The sequence below is a fragment of the Carcharodon carcharias genome, chromosome 2 (genome assembly GCF_017639515.1).
Source record: "Carcharodon carcharias isolate sCarCar2 chromosome 2, sCarCar2.pri, whole genome shotgun sequence".
Taxonomy (NCBI): Eukaryota; Metazoa; Chordata; class Chondrichthyes; order Lamniformes; family Lamnidae; genus Carcharodon; species Carcharodon carcharias.
The window spans coordinates 141,772,055-141,794,252 of record NC_054468.1 but is presented as its reverse complement, the minus strand read 5'-3'; the positions used below and the strand labels follow the sequence as shown (position 1 = coordinate 141,794,252).

General features: G+C 49.3%; 1 protein-coding gene across 1 annotated transcript in view; it reads left to right on the top strand.

Annotated features, from left to right (window-relative positions):
• Window positions 1-22,198, top strand: part of kif25 (kinesin family member 25) — a 100,679-nt gene that overhangs the window by 74,161 nt on the left and 4,320 nt on the right. The window contains exons 8-11 of the mRNA XM_041206817.1: window positions 13,613-13,723; window positions 16,037-16,191; window positions 16,271-16,483; window positions 17,549-17,704. Coding sequence (XP_041062751.1) covers window positions 13,613-13,723; window positions 16,037-16,191; window positions 16,271-16,483; window positions 17,549-17,704 — 635 coding nt within the window. The remainder of the gene's footprint in view (window positions 1-13,612; window positions 13,724-16,036; window positions 16,192-16,270; window positions 16,484-17,548; window positions 17,705-22,198) is intronic.

Here is a 22,198-nt window from a genome sequence, read left to right as displayed (position 1 = left end):
TACCCTTTACAACCTGGCTTTGCAACAGGGAGAGGAGCTGGCTGAGGAGAAGATGCAGGAGCTGGAGGTCTCCTCCGATAAGGAGGACGCCAATGGTGATGAGGGTGAACAGGCTCTCGAAGACGGTGATGAGGCCCTCTCACTGGCCAGACATGGCAGGCATGCCCGGGAGGTCCTCAAGGCTGCTAGATTTGTGGAGGATGATGATGACATGCAGTGAGGAGACCCCATAGATCCTCACATTGCATCTATGAATGTTTGACTCTAGTCTGGCTTTCGGCAGCACACATAGCCTCTGTAATAAAGCTCCTGTCATGGAGACGCAGTGGAGGCCCTAATAGCTCCATGATTGCAGGAGGATGATGACGACGTGTAGTGAGGACACCCCACAGACCTTCACATAGTCTCTGAGAATGTCTGACTCCTGTCTGGCCGAGGGCAGCCTGCTTGCACTTTGTGATAAGGGTCACATCATAGAGATGCAACCATGAAACCTTCAAAGATCCTTTGTCCACCTTCAGCGCCTCACCCCTTCAGGAGCACAGCGTCACTGGTCACAGATGCTGAAGAGATGGGAGCCAGCCCCACCTTAAAGGTGCTGCGAGCACTCAGAGAATGACTGAACTCTGTGATGCTTGGCCATGACATTCTGACAGCAATGACAAGCACCCTCGATTTGCAGGCATCAGTAATGTGCCCAGGGTGCATGAGACCAGACCATCACTTTGGGTTGAAGGCTGCACATTGCACAGGGAAGAGGCCGTGGACTGACACCTGCCTATACCATGTGCAGAAATGTTTCACATCTCTGTGACAAGAACACTGCTCATCAGAACAAGGAGCAATAGACAGGGAGACATTCCTGGGAGTTTATTGACAATTGTGAACATTACTTACTAGTGGTTAACACCCATGCCCAGGCTGTGCACCTACCTCTTCTTGACTGCCCTGACGACGTATTTCTTCTGTCAGGTGCATGGCCTGAATTATGACGTGCAGCTCCTGTTTATAGAACAGAGGGGCCTCGGTGGCTCCTTGCAGGCGTTGCCCGTCTTTTACCAGGACCTGATCAAAGTCTGGAATATGGTCGCCTCACGACGCAGCTCTCCCCCGTCAGGAGTAGCGGCTATCGTCAGAGAGCCGCTGCTGAGGAATCCGCCCCTCCGTCCCTTTCAGTGGTTGGCGGAGAGGAGGGCTGTGGCCGCAGGGGGGACTAGGATCGGGGACGTGCTGGGTGGCAGAGGACTAGGCTGGATGCTCCAGCAGGAGTTGGCGCGTTGCGCGTCTGTGAGTATCCAGGTCGCAGCCGATGCCATCCAAGACCTGAGAACGGTCGTGCTCGGACCCGATGTAATTTTAGGTCTTGAGTTGGCCCAGGTGCGCGGTGGTCTTCCGTCTGAATGTTCCCCTGTTCGGACGGAATTCCACATTGGCCCCAAGCCCCGAACCCTCGCTTGGGTGCTGTTGCCCCGCAATATGAGCCGCCTCGGGGACATGCCCTCTGTGCCTTTTGGCACGGCAAAGAGGAGCTTTTTGTACGGACTGCTGCTGCACACCTTCCATTTTCTCGCCCTTGTCCGCCGCCCGGACACGCCCTGGCGTGCCTTGTTGCCGTCCGGCGGCGGAGGCCCCCGATGGGAGGCCCTGTACGGAGGTGTCCTCCCCCTTTCTATCGGGGACCTGGGTTGGAGGGTGTTGCATGCAGCAGTCCCCTATAATAGGAGAATGCATAGGTTCACGGACTCTCAGGACACATGCCCTTTTTGCGGTCTTGTGGAGTCCGTGGACCATGCATATATAGGGTGTGGTAGATTGCACAACTTTTTAGTTATATGAAAAACCTTTTATTGATATTTTGTTTGCACTTCAGCCCCACGCTCCTGATCTATGGGCACCCGGTACAGAAGGGGGTCGGGAAGGAGGAGGACCTCCTCGTGAACCTGCTCCTGGGCCTTGCCAAGTTGGTCATTAACAGGTCCAGGCAGCGGGCGATCGACGAGGGAGTCCCGCCCGATTGTTTGTCCCTCTTCTGCGGCTACGTTCGCAGCCGGATATCCCTGGAGAGGGAGCACGCGGTGTCTGCTGGCACTCTCGTGGCCTTCCGTGCTTGGTGGGCACCGCGGGGACTGGGTTGCTTTATTGACCCCTTTAATCACATTTTGGTTTAAAGTTGTAAGTTTCCTTTAAACTTTGTTCTTGGTTTCACAGCTGACCTGAATTAGGGGCTGTGCCTGATTTATCCCAATTTTGTTCATTTGGTTTTATTGGTTTTAAGTCAAAAGAGTTACATCTTTTTGACTGCCCTGACGACGTATTTCTTCCGTCAGGTACACGGCCTGAATTATGACGTGCAGCTCCTGTTTATAGAACAGAGGGGCCTCGGTGGCTCCTTGCAGGCGTTGCCCGTCTTTTACCAGGACCTGATCAAAGTCTGGAATATGGTCGCCTCGCGACGCAGCTCTCCCCCGTCAGGATTAGCGGCTATCGTCAGAGAGCCGCTGCTCAGGAATCCGCCCCTCCGTCCCTTTCAGTGGTTGGCGGAGAGGAGGGCTGTGGCCGCAGGGGTGACTAGGATCGAGGATGTGCTGGGTGGCGGAGGACTGGGCTGGATGCTCCCGCAGGAGTTGGCGCGTCGCGCATCTGTGAGTGTCCAGGTCGCAGCCGATGACATCCAAGACCTGAGAACGGTCGTGCTTGGACCCGATGTTATTTTGGGTCTTGAGGTGGCCCAGGTGCGCGGTGGTCTTCCGTCTGAATGTTCCCCTGTTCGGACGGAATTCCACATTGGCCCCAAGCCCCGAACCCTCCCTCGGGTGCTGGTGCCCTGCAATATGAGTCGCCTCGGGGACATGCCCTCTGTGCCTTTTGGCACGGCAAAGAGGAGCTTTTTGTACGGACTGCTGCTGCACACCTTCCATTTCCTTGCCCTTGTCCGCCGCCCGGACACGCCCTGGCGTGCCTTGTTGCCGTCCGGCGGCGGTGGCCCCCGATGGGAGGCCCTCTACGGAGGTGTTCTCCCCCTTTCTATCGGGGACCTGGGTTGGAGGGTGTTGCAATCAGCAGTCCCCTATAATAGGAGAATGCATAGGTTCACGAACTCTCAGGACACATGCCCTTTTTGCGGTCTTGTGGAGTCCGTGGACCATGCATATATAGGGTGTGGTAGGTTGCACTCCCTTTTTAGTTATTTGAAAAACCTTTTATTGATGTTTTGTTTGCACTTCAGCCCCACGCTCCTGATCTATGGGCACCCGGTGCGGAAGGGGTTCGGGAAGGAGGAGTACCTCATCGTGAACCTGCTCCTGGGCCTGGCCAAGTTGGCTATTAACAGGTCCAGGCAGCGGGCGATCGATGGGGGAGTCCCGCCCAATTGTTTGTCCCTCTTCTGCGGCTACGTTCGCAGCCGGATATCCCTGGAGAGGGAGCACGCGGTGTCTGCTGGCACTCTCGTGGCCTTCCGTGCTTGGTGGGCACCGCGGGGACTGGGTTGCTTTATTGACCCCTTTAATCACATTTTGGTTTAAAGTTGTAAGTTTCCTTTAAACTTTGTTCTTGGTTTCACAGCTGACCTGAATTAGGGGCTGTGCCTGACTTATCCCAATTTTGTTAATTTAGTTTAATTGTTTTGACTCGGAAAGAGTTACATCTTTTTGACTGCCCTGACGACGTATTTCTTCCGTCAGGTGCACGGCCTGAATTATGACGTGCAGCTCCTGTTTATAGAGCAGAGGGGCCTCGGTGGCTCCTTGCAGGTGTTGCCCGTCTTTTACCAGGACCTGAGCAATGTCTGGAACATGGTCGCCTCGCGACGCAGCTCTCCCCCGTCAGGAGTAGCGGCTATCGTCAGAGAGCCGCTGCTCAGGAATCTGACCCTCCGTCCTTTTCAGTGGTTGGCGGAGAGGAGGGCTGCAGGTGTGACCAGGATCGGGGATGTGCTGGTTGGTGGAGGACTGGGCTGGATGCTCCCGCAGGAATTGGCGCGTTGCGCATCTGTGAGTGTCCAAGTCGCAGCCGATGCCATTCAAGACCTAAGAACGGTCGTGCTCGGACCTGATGTAATTTTAGGTCTTGAGGTGGCCCAGGTGCGCGGTGGTCTTCCGTCTGAGCGTTCCCCTGTTCGGACGGAATTCCACATTGGCTCCAAGCCCCTGAACCCTCCCTCGGGTGCTGGTGCCCCGCCATATGAGCCGCCTCCGGGACATACCCTCTGTGCCTTTTGGCACGGCAAAGAGGAGCTTTTTGTACGGACTGCTGCTGCACACCTTCCATTTCGCTGCCCTTGTCCACCGCCCGGACACGCCCTGGCGTGCCTTGTTGCCGTTCGGCGGCGGAGGCCCCCGATGGGAGGCACTCTACGGAGGTATCCTCCCCCTTTCTATCGGGACCTGGGTTGGAGGCTGTTGCATGCAGCAGTCCCCTATAATAGGAGAATGCATAGGTTCACGAACTCTCAGGACACATGCCCTTTTTGTGGTCTTGTGAAGTCCGTGGACCATGCATATATAGGGTGTGGTAGGTTGCACTCCCTTTTTAGTTATTTGAAAAACCTTTTATTGATGTTTTGTTTGCACTTCAGCCCCACGCTCCTGATCTATGGGCACCCGGTGCAGAAGGGGGTCGGGAAGGAGGAGGACCTCCTCGTGAACCTGCTCCTGGGCCTTGCCAAGTTGGTCATTAACAGGTCCAGGCAGCGGGCGATCGACGGGGGAGTCCAGCCCGATTGTTTGTCCCTCTTCCGCGGCTACGTTCGCGGCCGGGTGTCCCTGGAGAGGGAGCACGCGGTGTCTGCCGGCACACTCGAGGCCTTCCATGCTCGGTGGGCACCACGGGGACTGGGGTGTTTTGTTGACCCATTTAATCACATTTTGGTTTAAAGTTTGTAAGTTTCCTTTAAACTTTGCTCTTGGTTTTCCAGCTGACCTGAATTAGGGGCTGTGCCTGATTTATCCCAATTGTGTTAATTTGGTTTTATTGGTTTTAACTCAACAGAGTTACATCTTTTTGACGTCCGGTGGCGGAGGCCCCCAAAGGGAGGCCCTCCAAGGAGGTGTCCTCCCCCTTTCTATCGGAGACCTGGGTTGGAGGGTGTTGCATGCAGCAGTCCCTTATAATCGGAGAATGTGTAGGTTCACAGACTCCCGGGACACCTGCCCTTTTTGTGGTCTTGTGGAGTCCGTGGATCATGCTTACATAGGGTGTGGTAGGTTGCGCTCCCTTTTTAGTTATTTAAAGAACCTCTTATTAATGTTTTGTTTGCACTTCAGCCCCACGCTCCTGAGCTATGAACACCCGGTGCGGAAGTTTTCGGGAAGGAGGAGGACCTCCTCGTGAACCTGCTCCTGGGCCTGGCCAAGTTGGCCATTAACGGGTCTAGGCAGCGGGTGATCGATGGGGGAGTCCCTCCCGATTGTTTGTCCCTCTTCCGCGGCTACGTTCTTCGGCCGGGTGTCCTTGGAGAGGGAGCACGCGGTGTCTGCCGGCACTCTCGAGGATTTCCGTGCTTGGTGGGCACCGCGGGGACTGGGGTATTTTGTTGACCCCCTTTAAACACATTTTGGTTTAAAGTTTGTAAGTTTCCTTTAAACTTTGTCCTTAGTTTTATAGCTGACCTGAATTAGGGGCTGTGCTTGATTTATCCTAATTTTGTTAATTTAGTTTAATTGTTTTGACTCAAAAGAGTTACATCTTTTTGACGTCTGGTGGCGGAGGCCCCTGATGGGAGGCCCTCTACTGAGGTGTCCTCCCTCTTTCTATCGGGGACCTGGGTTGGAGGGTGTTGCATGCAGCAGTCCCCTATAATGTGTAGAATGTGTAGGTTCACGGACTCCCGGGACACCTGCCCTTTTTGTGGTCTTGTGGAGTCCGTGGACCATGCTTATATAGGGTGTGGTAGGATGCACTCCCTTTTTAGTTATTTAAAAAACCTTTTGTTACTGTTTTGTTTGCACTTCAGCCCCACGCTCCTGATCTACGGACACCCAGTGCGGAAAGTGGTTGGGAAGGAGGAGGAAGGAGGTGTCCTCCCGCTTTCGATCGGGGACTTGGGGTGGAGGGTGTTGCATGCAGCAATCCCCTATAATCATAGGATGTGTCGGTTCACGGATTGCCAAGATAGCTGCCCTTTTTGTGGTGTTGTGGAGTCCGTGGACCACGTTTATTTAGGGTATTGTAGGCTGCACTCCCTTTTCAGTTATTTAAAGAACCTTTTATTACTGTTTTGTTTGCACTTCAGCCCCATGCTCCTGATCTACGGGCACCCGGTGCGTAGGGGGGCCGGAAAGGAGGACGGCCTCCTCGTGGACCTGCTCCTGTGTTTGGCCAAGTTAGCCATTAACAGGTCCAGGCAGTGGGTGATCCAGGGGGTCGTCCCACCCAACTGTTTGGCCCTTTCCCACGGCTACCTTTACAGCCGGGTGTCCCTAGAGAGGGAGCATGCGGTGTCTACTGGCACCATCGAGGCCTTCTGTGCCCGATGGGCACTGTGGGGTCTAGAGTGCTTTATCGACCCTCTTAATCACATTTTGGTTTGATGTAAGTTTCCTTTAAATTTTGTCTTTGGTTTTGCAGTGACCCTAACTCAGGGTCTGTGTTTACTTTACCCCTCATTTTGTTAATTTAGTTAATTGGTTGACTCTGAAAGAGTTATATCTTCTGGACGTCTGGTAGCAGAGGTCCCCAGTGGGGGACCCACTAAGGAGGTGTCCTCCCCTTTTCCATCAGGGGCCTGGGGAGGAGGCTGTTGCACGCAGCAGTCCCATATAACCATAGGTTGTGTCAGTTCACAGACTCCCAAGATGCCTGCGTCTTTTGCGGCCTTATGGAATCTGTGGATCATGTCTTTGTAGTATGTCTTAGGCTGCACTCCCTTTTCAGTTATTTAAAAAATATTTTACTGTTGTTTTGTTTGAAATTCAGTCCCATGCTCCTTATCTATGGGCACCCGGTGCGGAGGGGGGCCAGGAGGAAGGAGGACCTCCTCATGAACCTGCTCCTGGGCCTGGCCATGTTGGCCATTAACAGGTCCAGGCAGCGGGCGATCGACGGGGGAGTCCAGCCCGATTGTTTGTCCCTCTTCCGCGGCTACGTTCGCGGCCGGGTGTCCCTGTAGAGGGAGCACGTGGTGTCTGCTGGCACACTCGAGGCCTTCCATGCTCGGTGGGCACTGCGGGGACTGGGGTGTTTTGTTGATCCATTTAATCACATTTTGGTTTAAAGTTGTAAGTTTCCTTTAAACTTTGTTCTTGGTTTCACAGCTGACCTGAATTAGGGGCTGTGCCTGACTTATCCCAATTTTGTTAATTTAGTTTAATTGTTTTGACTCGGAAAGAGTTACATCTTTTTGACTGCCCTGACGACGTATTTCTTCCGTCAGGTGCACGGCCTGAATTATGACGTGCAGCTCCTGTTTATAGAGCAGAGGGGCCTCGGTGGCTCCTTGCAGGTGTTGCCCGTCTTTTACCAGGACCTGAGCAATGTCTGGAACATGGTCGCCTCGCGACGCAGCTCTCCCCCGTCAGGAGTAGCGGCTATCGTCAGAGAGCCGCTGCTCAGGAATCTGACCCTCCGTCCTTTTCAGTGGTTGGCGGAGAGGAGGGCTGCAGGTGTGACCAGGATCGGGGATGTGCTGGTTGGTGGAGGACTGGGCTGGATGCTCCCGCAGGAATTGGCGCGTTGCGCATCTGTGAGTGTCCAAGTCGCAGCCAATGCCATTCAAGACCTAAGAACGGTCGTGCTCGGACCTGATGTAATTTTAGGTCTTGAGGTGGCCCAGGTGCGCGGTGGTCTTCCGTCTGAGCGTTCCCCTGTTCGGACGGAATTCCACATTGGCTCCAAGCCCTGAACCCTCCCTCGGGTGCTGGTGCCCCGCCATATGAGCCGCCTCCGGGACATACCCTCTGTGCCTTTTGGCACGGCAAAGAGGAGCTTTTTGTACGGACTGCTGCTGCACACCTTCCATTTTCGCGCCCTTGTCCACCGCCCGGACACGCCCTGGCGTGCCTTGTTGCCGTTCGGCGGCGGAGGCCCCCGATGGGAGGCACTCTACGGAGGTATCCTCCCCCTTTCTATCGGGACCTGGGTTGGAGGCTGTTGCATGCAGCAGTCCCCTATAATAGGAGAATGCATAGGTTCACGAACTCTCAGGACACATGCCCTTTTTGTGGTCTTGTGAAGTCCGTGGACCATGCATATATAGGGTGTGGTAGGTTGCACTCCCTTTTTAGTTATTTGAAAAACCTTTTATTGATGTTTTGTTTGCACTTCAGCCCCACGCTCCTGATCTATGGGCACCCGGTGCAGAAGGGGGTCGGGAAGGAGGAGGACCTCCTCGTGAACCTGCTCCTGGGCCTTGCCAAGTTGGTCATTAACAGGTCCAGGCAGCGGGCGATCGACGGGGGAGTCCAGCCCGATTGTTTGTCCCTCTTCCGCGGCTACGTTCGCGGCCGGGTGTCCCTGGAGAGGGAGCACGCGGTGTCTGCCGGCACACTCGAGGCCTTCCATGCTCGGTGGGCACCACGGGGACTGGGGTGTTTTGTTGACCCATTTAATCACATTTTGGTTTAAAGTTTGTAAGTTTCCTTTAAACTTTGCTCTTGGTTTTCCAGCTGACCTGAATTAGGGGCTGTGCCTGATTTATCCCAATTGTGTTAATTTGGTTTTATTGGTTTTAACTCAACAGAGTTACATCTTTTTGACGTCCGGTGGCGGAGGCCCCCAAAGGGAGGCCCTCCAAGGAGGTGTCCTCCCCCTTTCTATCGGAGACCTGGGTTGGAGGGTGTTGCATGCAGCAGTCCCTTATAATCGGAGAATGTGTAGGTTCACAGACTCCCGGGACACCTGCCCTTTTTGTGGTCTTGTGGAGTCCGTGGATCATGCTTACATAGGGTGTGGTAGGTTGCGCTCCCTTTTTAGTTATTTAAAGAACCTCTTATTAATGTTTTGTTTGCACTTCAGCCCCACGCTCCTGAGCTATGAACACCCGGTGCGGAAGTTTTCGGGAAGGAGGAGGACCTCCTCGTGAACCTGCTCCTGGGCCTGGCCAAGTTGGCCATTAACGGGTCTAGGCAGCGGGTGATCGATGGGGGAGTCCCTCCCGATTGTTTGTCCCTCTTCCGCGGCTACGTTCTTCGGCCGGGTGTCCTTGGAGAGGGAGCACGCGGTGTCTGCCGGCACTCTCGAGGATTTCCGTGCTCGGTGGGCACCGCGGGGACTGGGGTATTTTGTTGACCTCCCTTTAAACACATTTTGGTTTAAAGTTTGTAAGTTTCCTTTAAACTTTGTCCTTAGTTTTATAGCTGACCTGAATTAGGGGCTGTGCTTGATTTATCCTAATTTTGTTAATTTAGTTTAATTGTTTTGACTCAAAAGAGTTACATCTTTTTGACGTCTGGTGGCGGAGGCCCCTGATGGGAGGCCCTCTACTGAGGTGTCCTCCCTCTTTCTATCGGGGACCTGGGTTGGAGGGTGTTGCATGCAGCAGTCCCCTATAATGTGTAGAATGTGTAGGTTCACGGACTCCCGGGACACCTGCCCTTTTTGTGGTCTTGTGGAGTCCGTGGACCATGCTTATATAGGGTGTGGTAGGATGCACTCCCTTTTTAGTTATTTAAAAAACCTTTTGTTACTGTTTTGTTTGCACTTCAGCCCCACGCTCCTGATCTACGGACACCCAGTGCGGAAAGTGGTTGGGAAGGAGGAGGAAGGAGGTGTCCTCCCGCTTTCGATCGGGGACTTGGGGTGGAGGGTGTTGCATGCAGCAATCCCCTATAATCATAGGATGTGTCGGTTCACGGATTGCCAAGATAGCTGCCCTTTTTGTGGTGTTGTGGAGTCCGTGGACCACGTTTATTTAGGGTATTGTAGGCTGCACTCCCTTTTCAGTTATTTAAAGAACCTTTTATTACTGTTTTGTTTGCACTTCAGCCCCATGCTCCTGATCTACGGGCACCCGGTGCGTAGGGGGGCCGGAAAGGAGGACGGCCTCCTCGTGGACCTGCTCCTGTGTTTGGCCAAGTTAGCCATTAACAGGTCCAGGCAGTGGGTGATCCAGGGGGTCGTCCCACCCAACTGTTTGGCCCTTTCCCACGGCTACCTTTACAGCCGGGTGTCCCTAGAGAGGGAGCATGCGGTGTCTACTGGCACCATCGAGGCCTTCTGTGCCCGATGGGCACTGTGGGGTCTAGAGTGCTTTATCGACCCTCTTAATCACATTTTGGTTTGATGTAAGTTTCCTTTAAATTTTGTCTTTGGTTTTGCAGTGACCCTAACTCAGGGTCTGTGTTTACTTTACCCCTCATTTTGTTAATTTAGTTAATTGGTTGACTCTGAAAGAGTTATATCTTCTGGACGTCTGGTAGCAGAGGTCCCCAGTGGGGGACCCACTAAGGAGGTGTCCTCCCCTTTTCCATCAGGGGCCTGGGGAGGAGGCTGTTGCACGCAGCAGTCCCATATAACCATAGGTTGTGTCAGTTCACAGACTCCCAAGATGCCTGCGTCTTTTGCGGCCTTATGGAATCTGTGGATCATGTCTTTGTAGTATGTCTTAGGCTGCACTCCCTTTTCAGTTATTTAAAAAATATTTTACTGTTGTTTTGTTTGAAATTCAGTCCCATGCTCCTTATCTATGGGCACCCGGTGCGGAGGGGGGCCAGGAGGAAGGAGGACCTCCTCATGAACCTGCTCCTGGGCCTGGCCATGTTGGCCATTAACAGGTCCAGGCAGCGGGCGATCGACGGGGGAGTCCAGCCCGATTGTTTGTCCCTCTTCCGCGGCTACGTTCGCGGCCGGGTGTCCCTGTAGAGGGAGCACGTGGTGTCTGCTGGCACACTCGAGGCCTTCCATGCTCGGTGGGCACTGCGGGGACTGGGGTGTTTTGTTGATCCATTTAATCACATTTTGATTTAAAGTTTGTACGTTTCCTTTAAACTTTGCTCATGGTTTTACAGCTGACCTAAATTAGGGGCTGTGCCTGATTTATCCCAATTTTGTTAATTTGGTTTTATTGGTTTTAACTCGAAAGAGTTACATCTTTTTGACGTCCGGTGGCGGAGGCCCCAGATGGGAGGCCCTCTACGGAGGTGTCCTCCCCCTTTCTATCGGAGACCTGGGTTGGAGGGTGTTGCATTCAGCAGTCCCTTATAATCGGAGAATGTGTAGGTTCACGGACTCCCGGGACACCTGCCCTTTTTGTGGTCTTGTGGACCATGCTTACATAGGGTGTGGTAGGTTGCCCTCCCTTTTTAGTTATTTAAAGAACCTCTTATTAATGTTTTGTTTGCACTTCAGCCTCATGCTCCTGATCTATGAACTCCCGGTGCGGAAGGGGGTCGGGAAGGAGGAGGACCTCCTCGTGAACCTGCTCCTGGGCCTGGCCAAGTTGGCCATTAACAGGTCCAGGCAGCGGGCGATCGACGGGGGTGTCCCGCCCGATTGTTTGTCCCTCTTCGGTGGCTACGTTCTTCGGCCGGGTGTCCTTAGAGAGGGAGCACGCGGTGTCTGCCGGCACTCTCGAGGCCTTCCGTGCTCGGTGGGCACCGCGGGGCTGGGGTATTTTGTTGACCCCCCTTAATCACATTTTGGTTTAAAGTTTGTAAGTTTCCTTTAAACTTTGTCCTTAGTTTTATAGCTGACCTGAATTAGGGGCTGTGCTTGATTTATCCTAATTTTGTTAATTTAGTTTAATTGTTTTGACTCAAAAGAGTTACATCTTTTTGACATCTGGTGGCGGAAGCCCCCGATGGGAGGCCCTCTACGGAGGTGTCCTCCCTCTTTCTATCGGGGACCTGGGTTGGAGGGTGTTGCATGCAGCAGTCCCCTATAATGTGTAGAATGAGTTGGTTCACGGACTCCTGGGACACCTGCCCTTTTTGTGGTCTTGTGGAGTCCGTGGACCATGCTTATATAGGTTGTGGTAGGATGCACTCCCTTTTTAGTTATTTAAAAAACCTTTTGCTACTGTTTTGTTTGCACTTCAGCCCCACGCTCCTGATTTACGGACACCCAGTGCGGAAAGTGGTTGGGAAGGAGGAGGAAGGAGGTGTCCTCCCGCTTTCCATCGGGGACCTGGGGTGGAGGGTGTTGCATGCAGCAATCCCCTATAATCATAGATGTGTCGGTTCACGGACTGCCAAAATAGCTGCCCTTTTTGTGGTGTTGTGGAGTCCGTGGACCACATTTACTTAGGGTATTGTAGGCTGCACTCCCTTTTCAGTTATTTAAAGAACCTTTTATTACTGTTTTGTTTGCACTTCAGCCCCATGCTCCTGATGTACGGGCACCCGGTGCATAGGGGGGCCGGGAAGGAGGAGGACCTCCTCGTGACCCTGCTCCTGGGCCTGGCCAAGTCGGCCATTAACAGATCCAGGCAGCAGGTGATTGAGAGGGGAGTCCCGCCTGATTGTTTGTCCCTCTTCTGCGGCTACGTTCGCAGCCGGATGTCCCTAGAGAGGGAGCACGCGGTGTCCGCTGGCACTCTCGAGGCCTTCCGTGCTCGGTGGCCTCCGGGGGAACTGGGGTGTTTTATTGACCCCTTTGATCACATTTTGGTTTAATGTTTATAAGTTTCCTTTAAACTTTGTCCTTGGTTTTACAGCTGACCTGACTTAGGGGCTGTGCTTGATTTATCCCTTATTTTGTTAATTTAGTTTAATTTGTTTAACTCTGAAAGAGTTACATCTTTTTGATGTCCAGTGGTGGAGGCCCTCTACATAGGTGTCCTCCCGCTTTCCATCGGGGACCTGGGGTGGAGGGTGTTGCATGCAGCAATCCCCTATAATCATAGGATGTGTCAGTTCACGGACTGCCAAGATACCTGCCCTTTTTGTGGTGTTGTGGAGTCCGTGGACCACGTTTATTTAGGGTATTGTAGGCAGCACTCCCTTTTCAGTTATTTAAAGAACCTTTTATTACTGTTTTGTTTGCACTTCAGCCCCATGCTCCTGATCTACGGGCACCCGGTGCGTAGGGGGGCCGGAAAGGAGGACGGCCTCCTCGTGGACCTGCTCCTGTGTTTGGCCAAGTTAGCCATTAACAGGTCCAGGCAGTGGGCGATCGAGGGGGTCGTCCCACCCAACTGTTTGGCCCTCTCCCACGGCTACCTTCACAGCCGGGTGTCCCTAGAGAGGGAGCATGCGGTGTCTGCCGGCACCGTCGAGGCCTTCTGTGCCCGATGGGCACTGTGGGGTCTGGAGTGCTTTATCGACCCTCTTAATCACATTTTGGTTTGATGTTGTAAGTTTCCTTTAAATTTTGTCTTTGGTTTTGCAGTGACCCTAACTCAGGGGCTGTGTTTACTTTATCCCTCATTTTGTTAATTTAGTTTAATTGGTTGACTCTGAAAGAGTTATATCTTCTTGACGTCTGGCAGCAGAGGTCCCCAGTGGGGGACCCTCTAAGGAGGTGTCCTCCCCTTTTCCATCAGGGGCCAGGGGTGGAGGCTGTTGCACGCAGCAGTCCCATATAACCATAGGTTGTGTCAGTTCACAGACTCCCAAGATGCCTGCGTCTTTTGCGGCCTTATGGAATCTGTGGATCATGTCTTTGTGGTATGTCTTAGGCTGCACTCCCTTTTCAGTTATTTAAAAAATATTTTACTGTTGTTTTGTTTGAAATTCAGTCCCATGCTCCTTATCTACGGGCATCTGGTGCGGAGGGGGGCCAGGAGGAAGGAGGACCTCCTCATGAACCTGCTTCTGGGTCTAGCCAAGTTGGCCATTTACAGGTCCAGGTAGCAGGTGATTGAGGGGGTTGTCCGACCCGACTGTCTGTCCCTCTTCCGCGGCTATGTTCGCGGCCGGGTGTCTCTGGAGAGGGAGCACGCAATGTTTGCCGGCACCATCAAGGCCTTCTGTGCCTGGTGGGCAATGTGGGGACTGGGGTGCTTCATAGACCCCTTTAAGCACATTTTGATTTAATGTGTATAAGTTTCCTTTAAATTTTGTCTGTTTTTGCAGTTTCCCTTTAAGGGGCTGCTTTTTAATTTGTCCCCAATTCTGTTAATTTAGTTTATTTGGTTGACTCAAAAGAGTTACATCTTCTTGACCTTCCTAACAATGCCGCTATGCCTTGGTGCTCCCCGGGCATCCACTGCAGAGGTGGAGGCAGCCTGCTGACTGCTACGCCCTGTCTGTGATGACTTTGGCAGGCATTTCTTCCGTGCAGCAGCCATGGGCTGGAAGCACTGAGAGGTGTTTGCGTGGCTGCACTTTATACATGCTGCCCAGCGTGATAAAGTGGCGAGATGATGGCGTGGCAGGCAAATGAGGCCCCGCCCACCATGGAAACAGTATGTTTCCTTGCAATGCATAATTAGTGTGACAGGTTTGGGACGATTTGGTATGAAAAGCCATCATTGCAGCCGGCGGTTAAAGCGTCGTTTTACCTGCCCACTACTGCTCATAATGTAAATCTGGGACGATTCTGCCCTATATCTTGCACCCAGTGTCTGTTTTCTTTGACCTCCAACCATTTTACACATTCTGAGATATGAATCAACAGGAGATGTGGTAATCAGCTTTTTGTCTCTGCAACCTCAGGAGATTAAAGTTCAGTCTTTTGCATCTTTCCTATCTCCCTTTTAAGTGTCTCTGCTTGAAGAAGGCAATGACGCCATTTCAGGTGTGATATTCCATGTTGTCTCAAAACAGGTCTGTCAGTATAATCCATATAGGAATTTTTCCAGAAAGTGGTCACTTTACATTATCAGCCAACTTTTGCTAATTGTCATTGCTTGAATTTCTTTAAAAACATACATGTCTTCCTTAAAACATTCAATTTACCCCAAACGTAATTCATGGCTGTAATTGGCTTTTCATGCCTCTGCACAGTTTTGGTCTCCTTGCTTAAGGAGGGATATACTTTTATTGGAAGCATCTCAGAGTATGTTCACTAGCCTGATTCCTGGGACGAAGGGGTTGGCTTATGAGGAAAGGTTGAGCGGTTTGGCCTATACTCATTGGAGTTTAGAATGATGAGCAGCAGTCTTCTTAAAGCACATAAGATTCTGAGAGGGTTTGACATAGGCGATGTTGAGAGGATGTTTAGAACAAGAGGTATACCATTGAAGATGGCAATGAGGAGGAATTTCTTCTCTCAGAAGTTCATTAGTCTTTGGAATTCTCGTCCACAGAGAACAGTGGAGGCTGGGTCATTGAATATATTCAAGGCTGAGTTAGGTTTTTCATCTACAAGTGTATCAAGGGTTAGGGGGTCAGGCAGGAAAATTGAGTCAAGGCCACAATCAGATCAGCCATGATCTTATTGAATGGCAGAGCAGGCTCAATGGGCCAAATGGCCTACTCCTGCTCCTATTTATGATCTTATGACAATTTACATGTGCTTTTTATCATTCTTCATAATAATTGCTAGGATTGTAGTTTCTGTCTCTAACTTATTTTCTTAGGTTCCTACCTTTACCTTTGGGGGAGGCAATGGTGTAGTGGTATTGTTGCTGTACTAGTAAACCTGAGACCCAGGTAATGCTCTGGGGCATTTGAATCCCATCATGGTAGATGGTGGAATTTCAATTCAATAAAAAGAAAATCTGGAATTAAAAGTCTAGTGATGACTATGGAACCATTGTCGATTGTTGTAAAAACCCATCTGCCATCCATTTAGGGAAGGAAATCGGTCATTCTTACATGGTCTGACCTACACATGACTCCAGATCCACAACTTCCCTCAGTTGACTCTTAAATGCCCTCTGAAATGGCCTAGCAAGCCATTGTTGTCAGTTGAAACAAACTGCTACCATCCAGCTTAGACCCAGGCACTGGAAACAACAACAGCAATCTCAGCCTTTGGTATAACATCTACAATGTATCAGATCTCCTACTAAGACTCCAACCTTCCTTGTTTCTTCATAAAACATAATTTGAATGTGTCATTCACTATAGTATTCCTTCATAATGGCTTTCAAAAACTACTGACTACATTATGTAGACCGTCTGTTGTTCAGCATTACACAACTGTTATTTGTAATTCATGATTAATGGTGCTATTGCTTCATTTGTTTATAACAAAGCTGTTCGCTGTATTACAGGCATGTTGAGAATCCCACAAGTATTCTGAATCTAATCACCCATGGTTTACAACATAGAACCAGCTACCCAACACTAGTCCATGCACATTCTTCTCGGTCTCACCTTGTGATAACAATTACTATCACCACAAAGGTCACTGCTGCTAATAGATCTGGTAAGCAAGCCACAAGTGAGAATTTCCCAAGTTGTAGTGTTTGTTGACTGTCTTTCAGTTTTATATTTTATTTTTCCAGAAGTACAAATGAAAAGCACATCAGAATCAAATATACTTCGACCATTACAGCGTCAGTCCTGCAAGCAGCTGTCTTCTCCTATCGCGGATAACAATTCAGCACCGCTTTCCCGATCTTTGCCTGCCAAGCACTTTTCCATAGAATCTGCAAAATTTCCAGAGTATCTTGAAACTAAACTACAATTGGTAGATCTTGCTGGCAGTGAATGCATAGGTAAACAGCCTTAAATTCTTAAAATTCTTGCCCACTTGTTAAAATACCACATGATTGTTTTATCAAATAGGTAACTACGAACAAGGGTGATTGGATGTCCTAAGAAACATCGCAATACTTTAAAAACTGCTGGAGCAATGACATCAAATGGCTTATTTTCTCCATCAATTATTTTGATATTGGATTACCATGATGTGCAAAAGGCAATGCTAGAAGATAAATTTCAGGATATCCTACCTTCCGTCCACTGATTTTTGACCATGGCTGGGATGGTTGTGGTGGAAAATGGCTCAGAAATGCACTCTGTTGTGTCCATGCATATTTTTATATGACCCCCAATTCCCCACAGGCCCATCTATGAACAATGAATACATTTTCTGCCATTTGTATCTTAGTACCACTATATACTTGGGATGCATCTCGGTCACTGGAGGAAGGAGGATGGATTTCAATTTTTTTTACCAGTAGAAAGCTTGTCCAGTTGAAGTTTTCACTGGCATCTTGAAGGCTGCTGGCACCATTATGCTGCTGCTAAACTATGCCCACTGTCTGTCTGGCCTCTCCAGCTGATCCTGTCTGCATAACACAAAGATTAAAAGATTGGTTGGGGCGAAGGGTATATCTTTATGGTGGGTGGTAGCACCAAATCCACAAAAGCAGAAAACGTGAGTCAAAGTCTTCTTTGATCAAGGTGGTTAACAATTTCAAACAATAGTTTGAAAGGACGGTATAAACTCAGGTATGTGGTGGGGAGGGGGGTGGGGGTGTGCTATAATTGCCTTCGTCATCCTTGGGCCGCAGAGAGTTAAAATAAGCAAGGGTTACTGCTCTTGATCATTATCAAACTTGTCAATAACCAGCTAAAGATTGATATTGTTGGTGGCTCAGGCCCACATCTCCATGGCTGAAAATACAACCCCAGAGCAAGGAATGAGAAAAAAGTTAAGAAACTCTTTGAAAAAAGCTACAAGGCTTGTTCAATTTGTCAGGATGCATGATCAAACCAGCTTCTCTTTTTATAGATTGCTTTTCTCATCATCTAATTTGTGGTTTGATTTCTATCAGGAATGTCAGGAGTGACCGGTACAGCTTTGAGAGAGACTTCATTTATAAATCGAAGCTTATCAGCATTGTCTGATGTACTTGGAGCACTTGCTGAACAGCGATCCCACGTACCTTATCGAAACAGTAAACTCACTCGTTTACTCCAGGATTCTATAGGTATGAATATATATTCTGCAAAATACTGCTTCTGCAATACTCACATCAACTTTAACATCAAGTCCTTGGCCCCAATATTCACTGTGCATACATGTAAAAACAGTGGAAGTGCACTCCACCCAGAAGTTACAAGCTGAGAAATTATATAGGGTGGGATTCTTGAGCCCCGCCTGCCACCAGATCGTCTGGTCTTGCCAAAAGTTAATGGACTTCTGGCTGGGCACTAAATCTCCTGCGGTGGGCCGCACCACGACGGGGCTGGAAAATCCTGGTCATACTATGGGTATGTGCTAGATATATGTACATCTTCAAATGCCCACACACCCATTTTGTGGGGAGAACTTAAAGCATGCAGCTGTTTAAAAATGCAATGTTTGCAAGACCTGAAATGACCTGCATGTTGGAGCACTCCTTTAACCTGTATTGTGAAACAATGGCCCAGATCTTTCATTCCCAGGAGGTTCATACCTTCGAGTTACCTTGGAAGATGCGCTGGGGGACCTCTTGGAAGTCCCTAACCAAGAACTGGACAGGAATTGCCCGGGAAGCTTCAACTTCCGTTGGGCAATCACCCTGCATCTGGAACCATACAAAACTCCGAGTTAAAGTCAGAGACTTTGGATGGTTCCAACTCTCTTAGTAAAGTATTTACCCAGGAAAGGTTAAAAGGATTAAAAGCAGGTCTACTCCTACGTAAGTAAGGTATTGTCAAACTGACCTCCCACTGGAGCGCCCAACTACCAACACCACCCCGCACAACCCGACTGACCAGCCCCTACCCCCAACAACCCCCAATCCTCTGACCACACCCCCCCCCCGATCCCCAACTAGACCCACTCCCTCCAAGCCCCCCCTCCCACTTCCTGACTACTCCCATGACCACCCCCTGGTCACCTGACTAGCCCCCCTGACTACCCAACTTACCGCCCACCCCTTAACTACCCCCAACCCCTCCACCCTGACCTCTCCATGCCCCGACTAACCCCCACAATCCCCCACCCCCGAATATCCTCACACTGCCCCCTCCACCCCTGACCCATCCTAACCTCTTAACTACTTACTTTACACACTGATCTTCTATCCTAGCTTGTCAAAGTGGCTAGGACATTTAAACTCACCAGTTTATGGCAGCTAGTGCCGTAAAAAGGGGGCATGGCATTGTTTCCCCTGACGATCCTGCACTGCACTGAAGGATTCCAGGAATAGCTATACGGCACATTTATCAGCAGGCCTGAGTTGCAAGGCCAGGTGAGAAATGTGGATCTCCAGTCTAAGGTAACAAATTAGGAGCAGAATGCCAATCCTACGGTGATTGCCACTGCACGGAAGATTCAACCTAATGATTGGCTGGGCTGACCTTGACCTGCTTGCTGATTGAAATTGGAGTTTATTGGATAGTTTATTGAAATTGCTTGGAAGTAGGAACCAATTGTGTTGCAAAGAATAGCATGCAGCATTAGGGGAAGAAGCAGTGCCTTCAACGTTCATGGGAATGTAGCTCTCATTTTGCTGAACAAGTGGACAGCAGAAAGGAGATTCTAATACCCCCTCACAATGACTACAGACTTGCAAAAAAGTGGGCAGGTGGTCATTCCAGGAGGTGACAGACATGTTGAAAGATTCGACCACATGTAAAAAGATATTCTCCAACCTTACAAGGAAAGGCAAAGTAAGTGCACGACACCCACCCTCTTTTCACTGTGCTGCCACAGGTACTAGTATTGCCTCAGTCCTCTTCCTGTTTCAATGCACCCACAATGATTGTCAATGAAGTTGCATCCTGTAGTTGTCACACTACCAGCTTTATTTCTTTCTGCACAAAGAGATCAGGATATCTATCACTGATGTCTATCTGAATGCTGCAACTTTCTATTTCACATCCCCACTGATTGCGCCTCCAGACTTGGTAGCATGTTGGTAATATATGGAGGAGAGGTGAGCAGGAGTTGGACGAGATGGTGCTGGAGAAACAAGAAACACCGCTCAGAGGGCCAGGTCACAGCTCCCCAACTGCTGAGTCTAGAAATTCAGATTTCCAGGGCCCAGCTTTTAAAGAACAATGTTTCAGAAAAGACTTGACCTGCATAATCTTATGGTAGTAGCCACGTACAAGCTACACATAAAGTAGAATCTCTTCCTATGTATGCAGTTAGCACTGCAAAGAAAGAAAGGTGCCTATGTATGAGCTTTTGGTGACTCCTTGGACCTTTTGAAACCAGTCTACTTGGAGGAAGTCTAGTGCATGTAGATTCTGATCCCCAAGTTTCATGGAGATAGTGGTCAATTCCCCAGCTCTGACAGGCAATGTCACTTAGTCAAGTGGACAACAGAATGATGTTGCAGGTGTTCCCTTTGGCCCATGAACACATGTTTTTCTATGAACTGCAGTTTCCAATTTTAGCAATTAATTAATAGAGGAGTAATTATAGTAATGGCTGTTGACACCACATGTGAAGATGCCATAAGCACAAAATATTATTTATAGCCCATGGAAATTATTTTATTTAATACTGAAAAAAACTGATTGTTGACTTAAACGCCAGATGCGGCTCTGTGGTAGCACACTCCCCTCTGAGTCAGAACGGCATGGGTCAGTCCCACTCCAGGCACTGAGCACATAACTTTGTCTGGAACAGTACTGATGGATTAATGTACTGTTTGGAGGTGCTGTCTTTCAGATGGAAACATAGGAATTTAAAAGCAGGAGTAGGCCATTTGACCTTTCAGGCCTGCTCTACCATTCAGTAAGACCACAGCTGATCCGGTTGTGGTCTCAACTCCACTTTCTTGTCTACCCCGATAACCTTTGACTCCCTTGCCTGCCAAAAATCTGTCTAACTCTGAAACTCCCACTACTTTCTGGGGAAGAGAATTCCACACACCAATGACCTTTTGGGAGAAAAAGTTTCTCCTCATGTCCCCTAGTTTTAGTCTCCCCAACAGACTACATCCTCTGAAACTTCTACACAGAAACATCCTCCAGGTATCCACACTATCAAGTCCCATCAGGATCTTATATGTTTCAATAAGACCACCTCTCATTCTTCTAAATTCCAATGGGTGTAGGCCTAACCTGTTCAAACTTTCTTCATAAGATAACCCCTTCATCCCAGGATTGAGTCCAGTGAACGTTCTCTGAGCTGCTTCTCACCAGGGGCCTGCACAGCTGTACAAATTCCCTACTTTTATATTTCATTCCTCTTGCAATTAGCACCAAAATTCCATTTTGCCTTCCCAATCACTTGCTGTACCTGCATAGTAAGTTTATGTGATTCATGTACCAGGACACCCAGATCCCTCAGGATCTCCGAGTTCTGTGATCTTACTCCACTTAAATAGTATACTGCTTTTCTATTCTTCTTGCCAAAATAAACAACTTCACACTTATCCATGTTATACTCCACCTGCCAAATTTTTGTCCACTTATTTAACCTGTGTATATCCCTTAGCAGACTCTCTACCTCCTCTTCACAACTTACTTTTCTACTTATCTTGGTGTCATCAGCGAACTTAGCTACTGTACATTCTCTCCCTTCATCTAAGTCATTGATATCGATTGTAAATAGTTGAGGACCCAGCAATGATCCCTGTGGCACTCTACTAGTTATAGCTTGCCAATCTGATAAAGACCCATTTATCCCCACTCTGCTTCCTGTTAGCTAACCAATCCTTTATCCATGCTAATATTTTACCCCCGACATCGTGTGCTCTTATCTTATTTCGCAACCTTTGATGTGGCACTTTATCAAATGCGTTTTGGAAATCCAAGTACACCACATCTACAGGTTCCTCTTTATCCACCTTGAATGTTAATTCATCAAAAAAGTCTAACAAATTAGTTAAATACGATTTCCTTTTCATAAAGCCATGTTGGCTCTACCTGATCAAATCGTGGTTATCTAAGCATCCTGCTATAACCTCCTTAATAATGGATTCTAACACTTTCCCTATGACAGATGTTAGACTAACTGGCCTATACTTTCCTGCTTTCTGCCTCCCTCCTTTCTTGTAAAAAGGTGTTACATTAGCTATTTTCCAATCGGCTGGAACTTTTTCAGAATCTAAGGAATTTTGTAAGATTATAACTAATGCATCTGCTATCTGTGCCACCACTTCTTTTAAGACCCTAGGATGCAGGCCATCCGGCCCTGGGACTTGTCAGCCTTTAAGTCAGTTTCCCACCTGAACCAAATTCTCAACTCCTTACTCAATCTACGTCTCATTCAGACGTAGTCTCAGGTCCTCTCACCCCTTATGATATGTTAAACCTCTCAGATGAATATAAAGATTCTGAGGCACTACTATTTTCCTCCTTCCAAAATAATATGTTTTGTATTTGAGATTAACAAATGTTGCCTATTCATAATCTCAATAATGCTGAGTAAAAACATTAATCTAGATTGAAATTTGCAGCCTGAGGTACAATACTCTAACATAATCTACTAGCAGGAGTCCATTACTTGGGTTGAAGAATGCGGCAGCCGAAGCTAAGTC